This window comes from Carcharodon carcharias, chromosome 6 (assembly GCF_017639515.1).
Source record: "Carcharodon carcharias isolate sCarCar2 chromosome 6, sCarCar2.pri, whole genome shotgun sequence".
NCBI lineage: Eukaryota > Metazoa > Chordata > Chondrichthyes > Lamniformes > Lamnidae > Carcharodon > Carcharodon carcharias.
Window position 1 is genome coordinate 115,572,856 of NC_054472.1, and position 21,055 is coordinate 115,593,910.

At 41.0% G+C, this 21,055-nt stretch overlaps 1 protein-coding gene across 5 annotated transcripts in view; it reads right to left on the reverse strand.

The window, feature by feature from the left end:
- Positions 1-7,773: 7,773 nt before the first annotated feature.
- Positions 7,774-21,055, reverse strand: part of efr3a (EFR3 homolog A (S. cerevisiae)) — a 255,404-nt gene continuing 242,122 nt past the window's right edge. For 3 of the 5 annotated variants that reach the window (XM_041189698.1, XM_041189694.1, XM_041189695.1), the window contains 3 exons: positions 20,776-20,825; positions 18,323-18,411; positions 7,774-10,703 (listed from right to left, as the gene is read on the reverse strand). In XM_041189698.1, the coding sequence (XP_041045632.1) occupies positions 10,675-10,703; positions 18,323-18,411; positions 20,776-20,825 (168 nt within the window). In that variant the 3' untranslated portion in view covers positions 7,774-10,674. Of the gene's footprint in view, positions 10,707-18,322; positions 18,412-20,775; positions 20,826-21,055 lie in introns of all 5 variants that reach the window. The other 2 variants (XM_041189697.1, XM_041189696.1) reach the window with 2 other exon arrangements.

Below are 21,055 nucleotides of genomic sequence, written 5' to 3' on the forward strand. Positions count from 1 at the left end.
ATGCATGGCCACTTCCCTCACTGCCCCTACCAACTCCCCCCCGCCCCCCCACTACCCCTCCCCCCACCAAACCCCCACCCACCCCCGCCACCAGTTGTCTGAACGGCAAGGCTGCACTTACCTCACCTCGCAAGTTGCCTCAACGGCAAAGTTGCACTTGCTTGATAATTTAAACCTTGCAGTCTAAAAGTCTCTTGTTTAACTAAATTAGACACCCAGACCCACACACACACACACATGCTTTAAAGTATCCAAGAATAATATTAGGATAAAATATGATAATTGCTTGACAGGAAATTAAATATAGAGGAGGCAAAGGCATTTATAAGGGTTTCAATGGCAGAAAGTTTGAAATAAGGCAGAGGCAGTCAGTATTGCATTGGTAGAAATAAGTAGTCTGATAATGGAAAGGATATAAGGTTTAAAGCTCACATCTGGTTTAAACAGAACAACCAGGTGTTTCAAAATCTACTTTAGCCTGAGCATGTTATTAGGGTAGAAGGCTTGGAGTTGGTGGCTTGGAGGTGGAATGATGGTGTGACCCAAAATTGATTGCTTTTGGTTTGTTAGTATTCAAATAAAACAGTCATGGTTCTTCCTTGATGCAACTTTTGACAAGAAGTCTTGGAATAGGGAATTGGTAGAGAATTGGAGCAGGTTGTTGTTAACATGCTCTTAAACTCCCCAGCTTCTTCTCTGCCCTTATGGCTGTGATGTTGATGTGGTTGATCCAGTTCAGTTTCTGCTTGGTGGTGAGTACAAAGGTGCTGATGGCAGTAGAAGGTCAGTGATAATGGTGAATTAGAGCTGATTTGTCTTTTTCTTGAAGTAATAAATTATTTCCATTGGTCAGTGGAATGACACTGAGATGCACAAATTTATGACAATCCTAAAAAAGATTAAAGTGATATTGTTGCTGAAGCAGCAGTTCGTAAATTCTTTGAAAAATAAATTATATAGTTGCTTGAAAAAGAAGAATATTACAGATTATGGGGAGTGAACAAGAATTTGGGCTTAGACTAGATGGCTCCTGTGGAGAAAAACATCGGCAGCAGTTTGAGTCGAAGACCTATTTCTGTGCAGTAATACATTATATCTGTAAAGTATACAGAAAAAAAGGCCTAAGGGTTTGATATGCCTATACTTGCCTCATTACTTTCACAGGAGGACATGAAGATGTGACAATTCTGAAGGTTATGTAGTCCTCATTGTGTTAAGTGTGATTAACATAAGATCTTTCACCATGCAAGAAGTTGTTAAAGTACTCATTTGGACAGAGAGCTCTTGGGTTAATTGCTTTGTCCCTGCCGTCATTGAAAGAGACCTATAGTGTTCCAAGGCTCCTTACTTTAATCCCTGGGTCTAAGTATAGTAGCTAATCTTGGGATAATGACAATGTCTAAAATATTTTACACCAGGCACTGTTCTGTGCAAGGAAATTATGTTGACATGTGTCCAATGCAATGCCATTTGACAGGGTGAAAACTGATAAAAATAGGTTTAACAGGAACATATTTTGTTCTGCTACTAATTTGGTTGTGTCAAAATGCCATGCTATTGTAATCTGCATGAGCAAAAGCTTCCTCAAATGAACAAAATTCTGCTATATCTTTGACAACATGCAGTAATATGGCAATTTAATCAATTATTGTTCATTTTGTGTTGTTATCAAAAAGGGCCAAAAAGCCCAATATCTGCTGTAGCACAATAGAAACTGAATCTTCACACCTGCATTCCGACCAGGCTTTATACACGTTTGTTCACAAACGTTTGTTTAGATGGTAGCGATATTTTCATTGCCAAAGAAAATGGTGATACTGCAATTGCACTTAATGATACTTGACAACCTGTGTCTTTTGAATTGTTTAACAAATTTAAAAATGTTAAAAATAAATCAGTCACAATTTGCATTTGGAAAAATTAACATGGCCAATAAATTACTGAAGATGCATCAATGTTTCAGGTGTAGAAAAGGTCTTTAATTGGCCTGTCTTTCTCTGCACTCTGCTTCCAGCATTTTCTATTTTTGCTTCTGATTTCCAGCATCTGTGGTTTTTGCTTTCTGTTTAAATTACCAAAGATTCTGATATAATTTTAATAAAGGTGATCAAGATATCAGGGAATAATTCATTCAGATTCGGAAAATGCAATTATGAAGCACAAGTGGAAAATTGTGTGTAGGTACTGCAATGTTTTATATCCATTAATTTCAGTTGGAAGAATTATAACTGTGCACAATTTGTATGTACAAATGCAAATTAATGAATTCATTTAAAAAAAATATCTTTTTGAAGTTTCAAACATTTTGACAGGAAGAAGCAATATCACTGCATTCTTGAAGTCCAGGAAACCGGATTGTGCCCAAAAACAGACACATAGGAGTAGTTTGGGCACACCCTATGCCAGATACTGTTAAAGCAGGCAGCATGATGACAAGCAAGTCCCCTAACTGTGCTTGGAATTATAATAATCCATTAATGAAGCCAGAGCTATGCAATGGTTATACGCCTATTAGGGAGGAGGATATCATGAGTCAATCTGCTGTTTAAAGGCAGTTAACATCTCTTAAAAGGAGAAGTGCCTTCAGGCTGAAGAGATGAGTTGCTGTGCAAATTCTGCAAGATGGAGAAAGTAGATACCAGGTGTGGTAAAGTGAGGTACCCTGTCCCTTTAAGAGAATGCAAGTGTACATTAGCAGGAGCAGGCTATTGAGTTGGATGATCAGCCATGATCGCAATGAATGGCGGAGCAGGCTCGAATGGCCAAATGACCTATTCCTGTTCCTATTTTCTATGTTTCTATTTCATGTGACAGCACTGATGAATCATTGTACAGCATGGGCAACTGGGAACTGTAAGTCTAGTTCTGGAGGTTTCTGAGTGAGGACATATGATCTGATGTCCAAATGACAGACAGTGACTAGTGGGGTACTGCAGGGATCAGTGCTGGGACCCCAGCTATTCACAATATATATTAATGATTTAGATGAGGGAACTAAATGTAATATCTCCAAATTTGCAGATGACACAAAGCTGGGTGGGAGGGTGAGCTGTGAGGAGGATGCAAAGATGCTTCAGTGTGATTAGGACAAGCTGAGTGAGTGGGCAAAGGTATGGCAGTTGCAGTATAATGTGGATAAATGTGAGATTATCCACTTTGGTAGCAAAAATGGAGGGTGGATTATTATCTGAATGGCTATAAATTGAGAGAGGGGAATGTGCAACGAGACCTGGGTGTCCTTGTAAACCAGTCACTGAAGGTAAGCATGCATGTGCAGCAGGCGGTAAAGAAGGCAAATGGTATTTTGGCCTTCATAGCGAGAGGATGCGAGTACAGGAACAGGGATGTCTTGCTGCAATTGTACAGGGCCTTGGTGAGACCACACCTGGAATATTGTGTGCAGTTTTGGCCTCCTTATCTGAGGAAGGATGGTCTTGCTATAGAGGGAGTGCAGTGAAGGTTTACCCAACTGATTCCTGGGATGGCGGGACTGACATATGAGGAGAGATTGAGTCGGTTAGGATTATATTCGCTGGAGTTCAGAAGAATGAGGGGGGATCTCATAGAAACCTATAAAATTCTAACAGGACTAGACAGGGCAGGAAGGATGTTCCTGATGGTGGGGGAGTCCACAACCAGGGGTCACAGTCTGAAGATACGGGTAGACCATTTAGGACTGAGATGAGGAGAAATTTCTTCACCCAGAGAGTGGTGAGCCTGTGAAATTTGCTACCACAGAAAGTAGTTGAGGCCAAAGAATTGTATGCTTTCAAGAAGGAGTTAGATATAACTCTTGGGGCAAAAGGGATCAAAGGGTATGGGGAAGAAGCGGGAGCAGGCTCGAGTTGGATGATCAGCCATGATCATAGTGAATGGCAGAGCAGGCTTGAAGGGCCGAATGGCCTATTCCTCCTCCTAATTTCTATGCTTAACCCATTAGGATGGAAGTTGATATGTGAGGGTCAATTTCGGTCTTTAGAGAGCATACATTTAGATATCTGAGTAAAGGAATCCATCCTTTGAAGTTAGAAGTTTCGGACATAAAGCTGAGGACATACATGGGTGAAGAAATAAAACTGAAAGGATTATGTCAAGTCTTAGCGACGTATGGAGATCAATTTGAAAGGTTGCTTTTGATAGTGGTAGCTGGAGAGGGCCCCAGCTTAATAGGCCGCAACTGCTCGAAAAGATTAAATTGAAATGGGCCTAAATTTTTCAAACTACAAAGAAAGGCTTATCGGGATTGTTGCAAAAGTATACTTCTGCTTTCAGCAATGACTTAGGAAGGATTCAAGGGCTACAGGCCAGGATCCATGTAGACCCAAACACAACCTCCAGATTTATAAGGGCCAGACCAGCCCCTTATGCTCTACGGGACAAAATTGAAACCAAACTGGACAGACTGGAAAAATTGGGTAACTTACAACCTGTGCAAACATTTTGAGTGGGCGGCACCAATCATACCTGAACTGAAGCCAGACCAATGTGTGCGTTTCTGTGGTGACTATAAGCTGTCAGTAAGGTGGCCAAACTTGATAGACACCCGACACCCAAGATTGGGGAATTGTATTCAAAGTTGGCAGGGGGGCACCACATATTTGAAATTAGACATGAGCTATGCCTACCAGCACGTAGAGTTGGAAAAGGACTCTAGGAAATTTGTCACCATTAATACACACTGAGGATTCTATCAATACACCCGTCTACCCTTTGGGGTCTCCTCAGCGTGTGCTATTTTGCAAAGAACTATGGAAAACTTGCTCCCAGGATTGCCCCATGTTATCGTTTACTTGGATGACGTATTGGTCATGGGACTGACCGATGATGAACACTTAGTAAATCTAGAAGAGGTGCTCAAATGCTTCAAACAAACTGGAGTACGTTTAAAATGAGAGAAGTGTCTGTTCCAAGTTAAGGAGGTCGTTTACTTGGGCCACAAGGTTGATGCCCAGGGCCTGCATCCTGTGGAAGAAAATGTCCAGGCCATTTGTGAGGCACCTGCCCTGAGAAATACCACAGAGCTTAAGGCCTTCTTAGGCATGGTAAACCACTACGGCCGATTCCTCCCAAATCTCTCGACTGGCCCCATTGTATGGCTTGCTTAAGAAGAACCCAGAAATGGAGTTGGCAAGCCCCACACCAGGATGCCTTCCTGAAAGTGGTGATTGTTAAGATCATCGGCCTTGTTGGTCCACTTTGACCCCAAAAAGGAATTAATTTTAACATGTGATGCGTCCCATTATGGAATAGGGGCTATCCTTACACATCAATGGTGGATGGCTCTGAACAACCCATTGGTTATACATCTCGCACTCTGTGTTGCAGAGCGATGATATTCCCAGACTGAAGAACAGGGCCTATCAATTGTGTTCGGCGTCTGGAAGTTTCATCAATGTCTCCAAAGTCGCCTTTTCCATGTTATAACCGACCACAAACCCCTACTGGGATTATTTGGAGAAGATAAAGTGATACCCAGAGATGGGCACTAACATTAGCCGCCTACAAATACACTTTTATTCACAACTTGGGAACTCAAATTGCATATGCTGACGCACTAAGCCGCCTACCCCTGCCAGTTAATAATGGGGAGGCTCCGATTCCCCAGGAACTGGTCTTAGTGCTAAATTTTCTGGAGTCCTCCCCTGTTCAGACCAGACAAATCCGTGAGTGGAGAAGCCGGGACCCACTATTGTCTAACATGTGGGAGCAGGTCTTGATTTCTTGGTCAGGTGGATCTAAATTAGAGATGGAGCCCTGTTCTGATCACAAATATGAACTCTCCAGCCAGGATGGCATATTACCCTGGGGAGCAAGGTTTATCGTGCCCCCAAGGGGGCAAAGGCCATTATTAGCCAAGCTACATAGCGCTCACTCGGGCAGTAGCAGAATGAAGATGCTTGCACGCAGCTATTTGTGGTGGCCAGGCATGGAATTGGATACAGAAGAGGTCAAAAACTGTCCTCAATGCTGGCAGGTGCAAAAGCTCCCCCCACTTAGCTCCATTGCACCCATAGGAATAGCCGGGGCAGCCATGGCTACGCCTCCACATTGATTACATGGGACCACTCTTGGGCACAATGTTCCCTTTACTGATTGACTCCCATTCCAAATGGATGGACGTCTATGAAGTCCGGTTGCCCACATCCACTCCCATCATAGACCGTTGCAGCAGAGTTTTGCAGTGCTTGGGTTGCCGGAGGTCCTCATGTCTGAGAACGGGGCCACTTTTACCAGCTGGAAGTACCTCAGGTTCACAACCTTTAACGGCATTACCTATATCAAAACTTCACCTTACCCACCCAGCATTGAACGGCCTGGCTGAGTGGGCAGTCCAAAGCTTTAAATCTGGGATGAGAAAGATGGAAGGGGATTCCATTGGCACGAGATTGTCCCGGTTCTTGTTTGTTTGCATTCCGGACCGCGCCACTCACACTAACGGCATAGCCCTGCAGAACTATAAAAGGGACATCTCCGTACCCGCCTGACCATTATCTGGCTGAATTTAGAGGGAGGGTGCAGAAAAGCCAAGAGGCACAGAAGGCCAAGCACGATGGCAATGGCCGTGAAAGAACTTTCAAGGTGGGAGATGCGGACCTCGAAGAACAACTTTGGAGATGGGCCCAGTTGGCTGTTAGGCGAGGTGAGAGCAGTAACTGGACCCCCCTCCTATATCGGTAAATGGCTGAATAATTAGGCGACACATGGATCATCTCTGCAAAAAAAAAAAAGTCCCACAAGAAGAAATGCAGTCTTCATCTACGCTTGAGCTTGTGCTGCATGCAGAGGACAGGTCACATAATTTGAAAGCACTGGTGGGGCATGTGGGACCCGAGGGCATCAGGGAGACAAACCTAGCAATTTCCACTGAGGAGCCGAGTGGACAACTGTCCCCTGAAAGGGAGGTCTTGGAAAAACCAGCTAAGATTGTTAAACCGAGATGCTCAACACATCCGAGAAAGCCTCTCAAGAAACTTAACCTGTAAATAGTTATTGTGTAAATAGTTAATGTGTTTTAAGCTTGTTAGCTGTGCTTTTAAGTCAAAGGGAAGGATGTAGTAAAGTGAGGTAGCCTGTCCCTTTAAGAGAGTGCAAGTGTACTGATCCTGTGACAGCAGCGATGAAACACTGTACAGCATGGGCAACTGGGAACTGTAAGTCTAGTTCTAGAGGTTTCTGAGTGAGCACGTTTGGTCCGATTCTCTGCCCTATGTCTCAATAAACCATCGCTGTTTATTCTTACATTAGTCTCTCCCTATTATTGATTGCAAGCAGCAATTGATGAGAATATAGGAAGGTGTGCAGTTAGAGTTCGGTTGGTCAATGAACTTATTTACCCAAGGCATAAAATCAAGGTTCCCCACTGTAACAGTGTAATATTGACTTTGGACCTAACAACAGCAAGTATTCAACTTTATTTTTATTCCCCTTCTCCAGAAGGTTTGAGTACTTTTGGATTTTCTGGTTCCCAATCTTAGAGACCTGCACATATGCTTCAATTTGTTCCTGATTTTTAGACAGAAGGCCTGCTGAGGTTGGCCTGAGCCATGTAAATAGCCTGGTGGAAGAAAGCAAGTGCACTGTGCATGTCAACTGGGATAAGATAAAAAATATATACATTTTCAAAAAGTTGCAGTGGCTCTGGAATAGTATAAAGAAAGGTTTGGCAATAGGCATTGCACAATTCACCTGTATAACTGCATCATAAAAAGTGAATAACACAACATTCTGAATGTTAATGGTGCTTCATCACTAGAAAAAATACAACCTAAGAAATTAACAGTGAAGATGTTTATTTTGCCCTTTACATTTGTGCAGCGAACACTTCACATTAAATTTTCAGCTTATCTGCAGGGTGACAAAGACTGAACAGTACACAGAAGCCAATGTTTTACAGACAAAAAATGTACTCAATGTGTGAAACATCCTGAAAACATCATACTCTACATACCTAGGTTTTACATAACTGCCAACATTGTTTATTCGCATCTGGTCATAGCTTAAGCTGTGCTTACAGGACGACAAGCTTTGAAGTGTTGAGGCATCACAAACAGATCACAACATAGGATTTATAGCAGAACTTCACAAATATTGTGCTGATGCAACACAGCAATCACCATAACTATGTGCGTACAAAAAACAGCAAATAGTCATTTAAAAAGTGCTCAATAAAGTCAAAACATTCAATTAATGAAATCACATGATTTTTACCAATCCAAACAAACTGCTGTTCACGTTAACAATCAAGCCCATAGGAAACTGGTTTCCAACATAACATTTGGAATTTGCTATTTATTTGGTTTGAAAAGTAAACATTGTGAACAAAAAGAATTGTTTAATACAATTTTCTCATAATACAGCACTATTAACATTTTAATTAAATGTAGGTTAAAATCAGATGGTGATTTATCCCATATTTTCAAATGCATATGAAGTTTGGAATTGCAAGCAAAACCATTGGAAGTTGAACAAAAATCAAATGAAAGCACTCAGATTGTCTAATCTGATCATAATTACAAGAAAATAAAATTATGTGAGAAATATTTTTAAACAAATATAACTGTACCACAACTATCGAACAACAATCACTTTAAAATTTGGTTTGGTGATAATAAAATTTCCGCAGAAACCCCCAAAAAACAGCAGCTGATTTGTCTGGTATTGCTGGCATCTTATTTAACTACATTTAAATGTCTTGTCTTTAAATTAATAAAAAGACAAGATTTCCATTCACAATTTAACTTCCATTCCTTAATGACAATTAATTACAACATTATTCAGGTTGGTCCACTGCATGGATTTTCCATATGTGTTGCACATTTCTATTTAGCCAATTTGAAATAGTGAATTTAGAAAGTTTCAAAATGATAAAGTTAGCTAAATGAGCATTCTTAAAAAACAACATGCGTGTGCATTTTATACAGCTGGATTTGATGCCTGTATTATCTGCTGCCTATATTATTCATCATTAAGTCAATTACTAAAGCATACACAAAGTGTCTTAACTACTGAACAATATTACAATTTTGATAATTTTTCATGTGTAATTGAGGTAACAATAACATTTTCAGCTGGTACCCTTCTGAGAATAGGGCCTAGAGCAGGAAAGAAGCCACATGGAATCTCTACTTGTGCATGATTTCAGATATTTCATCCTGCATAGGTAGTAGCAAAAATGTGCAGACTTGTTTTAAAAAAAAATTTCCTTCAATGCTGCAGTGCAAAAATACTAAAAAACATTAGAAATCTAGTCACTATTTTCCATGCTTTATGGATGTCTAATTTTAACATCAATTTCTCAATGTCAAGGATAACCAACAGCAAAGCAAAACAGTGACCAATGGTGTATACAGAGTATTGTTCAAGTCAAGAAATCTCATCCATAACCCGAGTACGGAAATCAGAGATCAATCCCAGTAGCGCTCACTTGTGTACTTTCATTAGCTGTGTGGAGTTGACTGGACTGGAGCAGGGCTCAAGCCAGTCCTCTTGGTCAGGAAAGATGTGTAGAATTGAGAAACTTCATAAATGTGAAAGGGCGGAGGAAGAAAACTGCCAATAAGTGTCATTGTTCAGGTGGGCATGAAAAAGCTCCTTTTGCAGTGAGTTCAGAATTATCATTGTAAGAAAAACAACAATACATCCTCAATATTTACACTCCAAATTACTGAAGTGAACTATTAGTAATATTTCTAAGTATGCCTCAAACATGGTCAGCTGAGTTGGGTTGTTGCTAGGTTTTTCTATGGATATTGGAAATGGGCCCACTGATGTTTTAGGCCAACTGATTTATGATAAAATCATTGTGCTATTTTGCTGCTAGATTACTGTATGCATATTTATGCAGTCAATAGGAACAGACCCTGTAACAGTTAGGTAGATTCTGAAAACCAGCAATCTAAATAAATTTCCTAGGTGTAAAAAAGTCATAAAATCATCCAGGTTTCCTGTGCATGGAGACAGCTCTGACTAACTTAAAACCAATTTGCTCCATCTGTTGTTCAATGCGATTGGCTCAGACAAGTGATTAAATTCAGAAATTACACATACATTTTTTTCACAAGTTTTGGAATGCTGGTGAAGAAAAATGACAAACTTCACTAAAAATAGTTCGAGTTAACAGGAATGTGATACAGAGAAAACCTAGCTCAGTTGTGTTAATACAGGCCATTTTTTTTCTGCATATATTCCTATTTCTAAAAGAAAAACAAAAGCCATGCATAGTTTTGTTCATAACTGTACTTTCACTGTTGTGAATATTAATGATCACTCCTCCAACTATTTGGACCTCTTGCCAGGTATAAATATTATAGTCTTTGCCTCCTCAAACAAGTGGTAAACATTTAAATGCATTCTTGTACTACATGATGCTCATACCCTTACACATTATACACACTAAAGGACTATACCATATCACAGTGAACTTCAGTTCAACTAGCCCTAATATTATTCAACTTATTCAGAGAAATTGTTCCACTTGAACACTATTCTGAAGTATAATATAATCAATGGAAACTTAATGCCCTCCAGACGAATTTTGTTCTTTGAATTATTTGCTTCATTATCTGCTTCCTTGAGATTTTCCAAACAGTAACAGTGGCTAATAAACACAGAGGTCTGGAAATTTCATTTCATAGACTGGGATGGAATGGTACTGAACGTGGCCAGCTGCAACACTCATGGATCCTGATGGGCTTGGAGGTGGCCTGCTGGAGAAAGATCCAATTCAGAATATTGAGTTTTCGTCTCAACTTGCAAAACAATCATTTTCTTAATGTTTAGAAGACAATGATTAATCTAACATTTGTCAAACAATTCATAAATGTTATCAAACTTCCATTTAAGCTTATATAACGGGTTAAACTTTAAGAGGAGAGAATAATTATTTTTCACAAGTTAGTCTTACTCGAAGATTGTGCGCTATGCTCTTTGAGCTATTTTACATACAAAGTAGATTTAGATATTTTATATTATTGTATACTTGTACTCTGCCAATAAACTCATGTTTCTTTTTTGAATGCTTTGTAAGATCACAATAAATACATGGGGAAATTCAGTCTATCATAACCATCTAGAAGAGTTTATTCCCTTGAAACATGCAACATTGTTTTAAAATAATTTGCCTTTCCATACCCTACAAAACAATCCATTGCAGGTGTCGGTCACTGAGAAGAACCTCTTTGCTGACAGCAGTTTAAAATTTGTCTTTCGTTAATAAATTCTGATTGGATCTGTTGAGTACTGAGTCTATTTATTATGTATATGTTCAACTTCACCCTTACTAAGTTTTACAACTTTTAAGAGTTCACTTTTCTTCCCTCTTCAAATCTGCATTATCTTAGACTGGTGAAATTCAGTAAAGTGTATGTTCCACCTACAACTGATTTGGTTTGGTTCATTTATCTGCCTTGACTCTGCCAACACCAGACTGTCCTATATTGTGACTTGCACAGGGCTCAAGGGATCAGGGCCAAAGAAGACAAACAAGGCCACTAGGAGGATGGTTTTATCATGAATATTATAATGAGAAAAAAAAGGGTTCCTTGTCGAAGCTCTTTTAATCCTAAATGTAATGGATCAATAGATAGAAATTGGTGCACAATATTTGTACTTTTTATTTAACATTGGTACTGACATAGCTAAAGAAAGCACTAAATAACTAAAGAAAGAAATCACTATCAAAATGGAATACTGAAATATCTAACATTGACCATAAATGCTGCTTATTTCAAAAATTTCCTTGTAAATATTCAGCACATGAATGGATATAACATTAAAAAAGAATGACAAAAAGTCATTTAGCTCAATGAAGCTTGTTCTGCTAGTACACAAACTCATCCAGTCTAACAGCCAATTGCATTTGGAATGCATCTGATTCTACAACATTATCTGATAGAATCTTTTCATAGATTTAAAAAATTCTTTACCTTATCTACTTGTAGGTAATACATCGAGTTGTTCCCTTAATCTTATTTCTATAGATTAAGCTTCTTTAATCTTCTTTAATTCTTTCTCAATTATCCTCTTTGCATATGGGATCTGCACCTTCTCAAAACATCAATATCTTTTCTGAAGCATGAGTAAATAGTTCTCTCAGTCTGACCTGATGACTACATTATAAAAGCTTAGCATAACCTCTGCTGCCTTGTAGTCTACTATTTTCATTATGTAGCTCAACTTTCTATTTGCCATTTGAAGTTTTGTGCACATGGTCCGCACTCTGATTAGAAATGATAAATTAAAATTATTTACTTTTTGTCTTTTTGGGAAGAAGCTAACTTGGCTCTCCAACTTAAACCTCCTCTTGGGTCTATTCTGGCTGATTCCTATTAGACTACTGCACCATAGGTACTCCTCTAACCTATTTGGAATGATTAATTTAGTTATATATAACAATTATGAAATTGAAATATCTCAAATGCTTCCCAAAAATAAATGAAATGCATTGACTTATGTGGGCAAATGTTATAGCAATTCTGTGTCAAATGATCAGATTTATTGACTGCATTGATTTACACACTAATGTTAGGAGATAAGGTCCAATCTACCTTTAAGTATTGTTAAACTCTCATTCACATAATAGCATTTTCACATTAGTTTTCTGCAGCTTCAGCCAAGCTTGCATGTTCTGGATGTTGGGTTTGAACCCAAAACTGTTTGACCCAAAGGCAAGAGTGCTGCAAACTGTGCTATGTGATTACCATTGTTTGTGGTATGCTGATGATCTTGATACAATGCTGAGTGATTGTGTTCAGCAGCATTTGCTATGGCTACCTGCCATTACCTTTCAGCCCAAATAATTTTACTTTTTTTTTACTATTTTCCATAACATCCCCTCCAATTTCCTTTTCAGGCTTTAATCAGAATAATTTTCCTCCTTACTTCCACTTTAGTGGCTTTATTTATTCATTTTCATAATTACTTGTTGATCATACTTTCTCATTTAACATCTTATTACAGATTTAAAAGTCTTCTATCTTACCCTCAACCAACCAATTTAATATATTTTGTTTAGGCCCTCATACCATTCTGGTTCTCTCTGGCGCTGATTCCCAGATGATTTCAGTTTTGATTTTATAATGGTCATTTGAGCTAGAGGTTCCTCCACTTTAAAAAAAACTATATGGTTCTGATTATTTGCAAGCTGGTTTTAATGTAAGATCTCCAATTATGTCAAAAGATACAGTCCTTTCCTGGTATGTGGGATGGGTAGGTTGACTTAGGAAGGTTCAAAATCTGTCTTTTGGGGAAGTCTACTCAGAGTTAGAGTACTGAATTTTCCTCTGTTGGGGATCAGGTATAAGCAAAGCCATTGGTTTCAGGACTCTGCCTATCTAACTACTGATTAAGTATCCCCCAAACAGTCTGGGGTTTTACATGGTGGTTAGAACTCAGGGGTGTGTGATGATGAAGTTGCTCTGCAAAGTTGCTCTGGGCTGTCTGCAGGGGGTGGGGGGGAGAGACGCTGGGCATTTCACTCAGAGTGCCAGGTCCTTTGATCATAGGGCTGAGCTGCCCTTGTACAGCTTAACTCCTCCCTGTCCACCTCGTAAGCCTGTGGGTTCAGCTGTTCAAACCCAGGGACTGTGGTTAGGTTGATTGACAGGAGATTGGGAGGTTCTACTGGGATTTTGGCCTCTTTAGGGAATTCCGGTTCAAAATCCAGCTTGAGCACTAGCACAACTGGAGTGCTCCAGTGTCTGTTGCTAGGTGCTTTAGGTTGGCACAGTAGCAGGCAGGCAATTTACTCCGGAACTTGGATCAGCCTTTCTGGGTCTGGACGATAGGAAAGTGGCTTTATGGAAGGGACCTCTCCTGCATCCATACTAGGTAGGACTACAGTGCTGAAGTGTGGTGGTTGTTATGGATCATTTTAAATGCAGCAGGAAACCCTGTCAGGTTGCCTCGAGATTCTGCATCAAGGTGGGTGAGTATGGGATCCAATCTGGTTGGGATCCCCCTAGTGGTCAGCAAGCTGTGCCTTTTGGAACACTGTTGCCCTCTGGTGGACAGTCAGCTCTCACTGTACCTCCTGGCTTTGGAAGGGGTGCTCTACTAACTTGTTCCATATCCTCTGAAACACCACTGCTCCAAGGAGGAAATTGATTCCTGCTACTGGTAGTTCAGGGACAATGCCTACAGGGGTAGGGCCTGAAACAAGTCACATTAAGTGAACCTTATGGAGGGGTGCAAACATAGATCCTCCTCCCACTCCACTGATCAGGGCTTTGGCCTTCAGGGAGGACCGGGTGGTGGGGGGAAAAGGTGGCAGGTTTAGGTGTCGCTCCAAACTAAGGACTGAGTGGCCCATGTCCTGGAGCAGTACAACGGACTTGTTCACGTTTTGCGATGGGTATGGGGACACTGTTCCTGAAAGGACAAAACTCCGGAAACACTCTGCTAATTTGTCTGGCTCAGACACACAGTGCCATGCTCTCCAAGGGGTAAGCTTCAGTAGTGAGCGTCTCTGCCCGCTCTGCTGCACTACCCGTTGGGGTGTCCTTCAGGGGGACTACTTGTATGGAGCCCTATTAGATCTACAGGTTTCCCTCGCAACCTCCAGCACTCAGGTCCAGAATGGCATATTTTATTGCAATGGGAACACACTGGTCTCCCGAGTTCCCATTTTGGGCTGCAGGAGGCTTCTTGCATCTTCCTTTGTGTTTTCTGTCTTGGGTAGGGGACCTTTCCTATCTGGGTCTCCCTGCTTATCTTTCCAGTGCTCAAGAGAATGGTTTGGAAAGGGTCTGCCGGAGTTTCTAGGCCTGTGGCTGAGATCTTGGCTATCTGCTGTGATGGCAACATCCATGGCTGTGAGGATTCTCTGCTCCTCCAAGTGCATCCGCAAGTTGGAAGGAAAGACATTTTTGAACTCCCCCAACACTACCAACTCATGCAATGCCTCATTGGTGCATGGGATTCTTGGGGATCTTACCCGTCAATCAGCATTTACCCAACATTGCTTCAGCCGTTTGAACTCGATGTGGTTGTGTGGGCTTCTTACACACATTCTGAAATTGCTGGCGATATGCCTCTGGAACTAACTCATAGGCACTTAGGATGGCAGCCTTGGTCTGCTCATAATTCATGGACACATCAGGAGTCACCTCTTAGGCTATCCCTGACAGCTCCTCTTGAATTAAAAATGTCCAAATCTTCGATGGTCATTTCAGCTGCCCTGCCGCTTTCTCAAGTGGCAAAAATAACTCCACATCATTCACTTTGAATTTGGGAATGAATCTAGAATAAGTGAGGATCTAAGAGAGTGGTTCAGGATTAGAGTGATAGGGGACGCTATCGGATAGAGAGATTTTGCCTTGCAGCTTCCAGCTGTCTGGCGCTTCTCCCTTTGAGCTGCTAGCTCCATTTCCAATTTTTGGAGTTGGAATTCTTCTCTCTCCCTTTCTTTCGCTTGTTCCCGCTCCTTAAATCCTAGCTGTATTCTGAGCTTTCCCAGCTTGATTTGAGCTAGGGGACGGGATTCAGAGTCATGGTTGAGCTCTACACCTAACTGCTCTATTGATAATGTGAGATCAAAGCATTCTACCAACAACTGGATCAGTTCACTTTGCTTCACTTTACTGGGTAATTTTAAATGTATCTCCCTAGCTACAGTTTTCAGTTGCTCCGTGCTGTGGGCCAGTAAGGTTTCACCATTCAAATTTCCTGGTTTGATCCATGTCTGGACATCAAAAGTTGCTATTTTCTTAATGTTAGGGAAAAGGAATTTGTTATGGTAAGTTACTCACTTTTAAAATTCGTTCCAGCCACTGGGTTTTCCCTTTTTGGTTTCCAATTGGCTCTATCAGATTTGGCTAGTCTTAACTTGGACTCTATCAAATTCAAATGGGTGACTTTGGATTTGAGTCCCCATTTGTTACAGACAGGATTTAAACAGCCCTGATTTCTCCTCTCGCCACTCGTCCATAAACAGAAAGGTGTTTTTGATCTACTTCCCCCTTTATAAAAGAGGTGGCGTATTTCCCAACCCCATGGTTTTGGTGTGATCCAATTTCTACTAATAACCCCACAGAAAACTTATGGTAGGATAATGTCAGAGGGTTAGTTTATTTGTACACGCTCACATGTGGGAGGAGGGTAGCAACAATGCCTCCTTTTCACTCAGAGTAAAAGAGGGATAGAGAAAGAAAGATTTACAGGGCAAAGCCCACAGAGAAAAGAATTATTGTTCTACATGTGTCCAAAGTCCAGATTCAAAGTCCAATGAGGCATCCCTTTATGGAGGTTTCGCAGGCTAAAACCCAATGCTGTATAACTCGTTTTTCCAGTAGAGCTGACTTCACATTTGGAAAGAGGCACACAGATCTGAATTAGTCTTGTAGGCGATGGTCCAGAAATTCCAGTGGAAACAGTGCAGATAGAGCCAGGTATTCGATCTGGGCGGAGCCCCTTTTTTGTGCTGCTGTTTGTAGATGGTAAGGTGGCATACTGAGCTTTCAGTATAGCAAGGCAATACAACGGGTTCCACTAGCTAGAGGTTTATGTCACATGACTCCCAATTCTCCACTCTAGCTTTGACAAAGGGCATGTATCCCTTTGTCTGGGTCCTGAGATTGTTAAAGGTTCAAATCAGTAAGACTTGAAAGGAAGGTTGCAGGGTCCTTGGTCCTAGCAGACGAATAGGCTCTGGTTGGCCAGGTCTGGCTTATGAAATGCAGGTGGCTTTTGTATGGTTCTCTTTGAATTCGGTCTCTGCAGCTTACAGGAGTTGTTAGTGTCTCTTCAGAGATAACGAGGCATAAGATTCTGAGATACTGCCATGGTAGCTCTTTTTATTCAGGGTCATAGTCATAGCTTCAGCCATTTTAAAAGGTCATTGTCCAGTTGTAAAAATTTTAGAAATTAGCCATGAGGATATATATACATAATGAAATATCCAGTGTGAGGTCTTGTTCCCTTAACATTAACTTATTGTATGAAATTATAATCTTGCTTTACCATCCCTGCAGGTCTGTAACAGGCCCTAATTGCTAACCCAGACCTTTATCTGCTGTCAGTTTGTTTCACTTGTTGCTTTTCTTGAAGAAACAATTTTAATCACTAATTTTCAATTTATCCTGAACATATAAAGCTCACCTACTATTAGTATTACCTTCTTGAACAATCTATATTGCTCCATATTGAACTCACATTCAATCTTTTCGGGTAAACCATAAATCTGACAATTCTGAAGACACCATAATTCTTGGTCAAACTCATAAGGTCAAAGAGAAACATTCATTTATTATAGAAGATATAACCAGTGGTTGCAATGGAACTTTTATCCAAAAATAACTGAAATAAGAGAATTCGTTGTAGACCTGACCTCAATCCTTCTATACTTGGCTTGGGCCCAAATAGCATTTTGTTTCTGCCTAATGTCAATTGTAGGCTCCAATTCACCCTGCACAAGCTGTCAAACTCTACCTTCATCATGCAGTGAGTACTCATAATTCTAATTCTAAGTCACTCTCGCAGCGCAACTTCCAGATCATTCAGAATTACCAGAACGTTTTACAGTAGCAAAAAATTTGCTAAAAGCATACGTATCCAACTTGTCTAATACTGTATGCAAATTTCATGAAATATTGTACAAACCTTATTCACGACAAATAAATTATATAGCTATAGGAAGTGAGAGAGCAATATCAAAGTTGGATGTTACCAGAATGAGCAGCATGAAAATTATGAGGATGGATAAAGGCTTTTTAAATCATTCATGGGATTTGGGAGTCACTGGCAAGGCTAGCATTTATTGCTCAACCCAAATTTCCCTTGAAAAGGTGGTGATGAGCTGCTACCTTGAACCGCTGCAGTCCTGTGGTGTAGGTACACCCACAGTGCTGTTAGGAAGGTAGACAGACATTGCTTTCAAGATGGGCTGGGAGACAAATGCAGTTCAATGCAACAAAAAGTAATGTCACATGGGAGCGATGCTTCCGCTCCAATGCCTGTAAGGACCTAGTCATCCGGTGTGAGGCACTCTCTGTGTTGCTGTACACGGTGGAGGTATGGCCCATTCCTCACTCCTGCACCGTGGCAATTACCCAAGCCATCCTATATTATATCTGGAGGTCGAAAATGGACTGTGTTCGCAGGAACATGATGTATAAACCTCTAGGTAAAGGGGGAAAAAAATGTACCCAACATTGCCCTCATCCTGATGACTACCTTTGTGCGCGGTTGCATTGAGCTGTGTATAGACCCTCGATGTGCAAATGCCAAGTGTCACTATGTGCTGAGGTTCCACCTGTCCGTTGTGCTGCTAAGGATGGGTCAGGCCATGTTGCCTTGGAACGATCAAAATAATTGAACTGTACTGTACCACTATCCTTCGTGGAAAAGTTTATGCAGAGAAACATCTTTGACCATAAATCCATCAGGCAGTGGTCTGCACATAATATCCGAGAGACCCTGCGGGAAAAGGAGACGGTAGATCTGTGACAGATCGTTTCCTGAGCAGACTGTCTCTTCACCAGAACTTTCAAATAAACGCCAAGACGTAGCTTGGCTAGTGGTGAGAAAGGCCCTCTCTGTCAGATCCTTCCTACACACCTGGAGTCTCACCTTCTCTGCATGTTGCCCTCAAGTTGGCCATGCTGGGGAAGAGACTGATATTCACCGCCTTAAGAAATGTGCTTTTGCAAAGAAGGTCTGGAGAGAGATGCAGTGATTTTTATCATCCCGAGTAGTTCTGTGACACGGGACTCTGTGCTCTGTGGGTTGTTCCTAGGGAGCATGCCGAGATAAACATCAACTGCAGCTGGAGGATCATCAACTCGTGAAAGACACTCTTTGGTCTGCCTGAAACTTGTTGGTCTTCCAGTGCAAAGAGTTGTCTGCGACTGGGTTTTGCAGGCATTCTAAGGTCCAGGACTATGTGCTGAGGGATGCACTAAAGCTTGGGGCAGCTGTTGCAGAGGCGCAACGGGGAAAGGTTGCTGTCTAAGGCCTTTCAGCCACAGTGAACCAAAGGGCTAGAAATTGTATAGAACCCCTTGGGCTACATGACTCACATTGAATGTATGAAGTAAATATTACATCTATATCACAATTGTATTGAAACACCTCAGAATACAACATGATCTATGTAGAAAATTTTAATATCATTGCATTTTCTGTAATGACCATTTTGAAATGTTTTGTAATGTTCTTTTAAATATTTTATGAATAGTGTATACTTGAGCAAAAAAAAGTAACGTAATATATTTTGGAAGTAAAAGGACGGAGACAAAATGCACCTTAAGATTTAGATGCAGTAGAGTTGCAGAGACCTGATATTCTGATAAAGAGCCATCAATCCAAAATGTTAACTGTTTCTTTCTCCACAGATGCTGCCAGAGCTGCCGAGTATTTCCACCATTAATACATTGAATCACATTTACAGTTCTAGATGGTAAGCCAATGGATGTGGAATCTATCACAATGCCAAGTGACACTTAAAGCTCGTGATGCTCATTAAATATTTGGTTTGATTCATGGTGGGGGGGGTGGGAGGCGCGCATAAATTACACAAGTTATTTACCATTACTGCATCATTTATGATTTAGGTTCAGTGGAAAATAACTTGAGGATTTTGAAGTTACTAAGCCAAACTCATTTCTTTTATAGAGGTGCAAAGCAGAAACATTGATTTCATCTTTGATGCTGGACAAATACTTATGAGAGAAAAACAAAAAATGCTGGACATACTCTGAGTCTGTCAGCATCTGTGGAGAGAAAAACAGAGTTAATGGGCCTGAACTTCCTTGGAATGGTAATCAGTGTCGGATTATCACTCCGTGCCCAATTACTTATGCTAATTTTTTTCTCAGTCTGTCTCGCCAAACCTTGACTCAAGCCGGCTGAGGTCCAGGCAGTGCAGCACGTCTCTGGGGCCCAGCGCCAAAGTGCACAAGAGTCAAAGTGAAGGAGGTCACACCACCTGCGTTTTTTTTTAATACAGCACTAGCTTCAACCAGTTAAGTTTAAAGGTCCATTGAAATTTAAAAGTCCTTGACAGGCTAGGGAAGATGGTATGTCTCTAAGGTAAGTGGATTGGATTTGGGGCAAACGTGGGGGAAAAGTCGGAGACCCAGGTGGTTGGGAGGTGGGGGGGGGGTGGTCCTTGGGGGAGGACCTCATGCCTCTGTGGGGGTTAGGGTGGGGGGAGAAGACCCCTGGCTGGTCAGGGAGAGGGGTGTGGGGAGACCTCTCAGGGTCAAGGGAGTCCTGTGGGGGTCAGTCTGGGTCTTTACAACAGTTACCCAGAATTTAGAAGTGGTTTTAATTCTAACTTTTTCTGGGTAACTATTAGTGTAACCTAGTTGGAACCATCTGAAGTTTGTGATTTAAATTGCACTTTTGGATGGTTCTCATGTAAGGCAATTGCCCAGGGGAAGTTTGCACTTCTGGGCAATTGTCGTGTGAACCTTACCCGTGAACTTCCAAAGGGATTTCTTCAGTGCATCTTTGGGGTACCCCACACAATCCGACGCTGGGGAGCTTGGAAGTTACAGCCCAATGATGTTTCAGGGCATGACCTTTCATCAGAACTTATTTATGAGATTTGATTAAAACCTCGTGAAGCACAAATTAAACAGATGCAACAAATCAGTAATTGGGCAGACTGTTCCATATCAAACCGCTTCATTTCTGACAGCTGGGAATAAAAGCTAATGACACTAAGACTGTTCAACATTTAAATGGGCATTAATTTTATTGTATTTTGCAGGATAACTTGTAGGCTAAAATGAATTCATAAATTATAGGATTCTTACTCAAAATAAAGTAACTTACCTTATTGTCAGTTCAAATATCTCTGTAAGTTTGTCATGGAGCAGGTTTGACTGCAAGAAGAGGTAAATCAGTTTATATTTTGCCACAAGTTTCAACACAGCTTTTTAAAAATGCATTCTTTAATGGGGTGTGGACGTCGTTGGTAAGGCCAGCATTTGTTGCCATCCTCAATGCCCCAGGATTGAGTGACTTGCTAGGCTTCAGAGGGCAGTTAAGAGTCAATCGCATTGCTGTGGGTTTGGGGTCACATGGAGGCCAGGCCAGGTAAGGGAAGCAGATT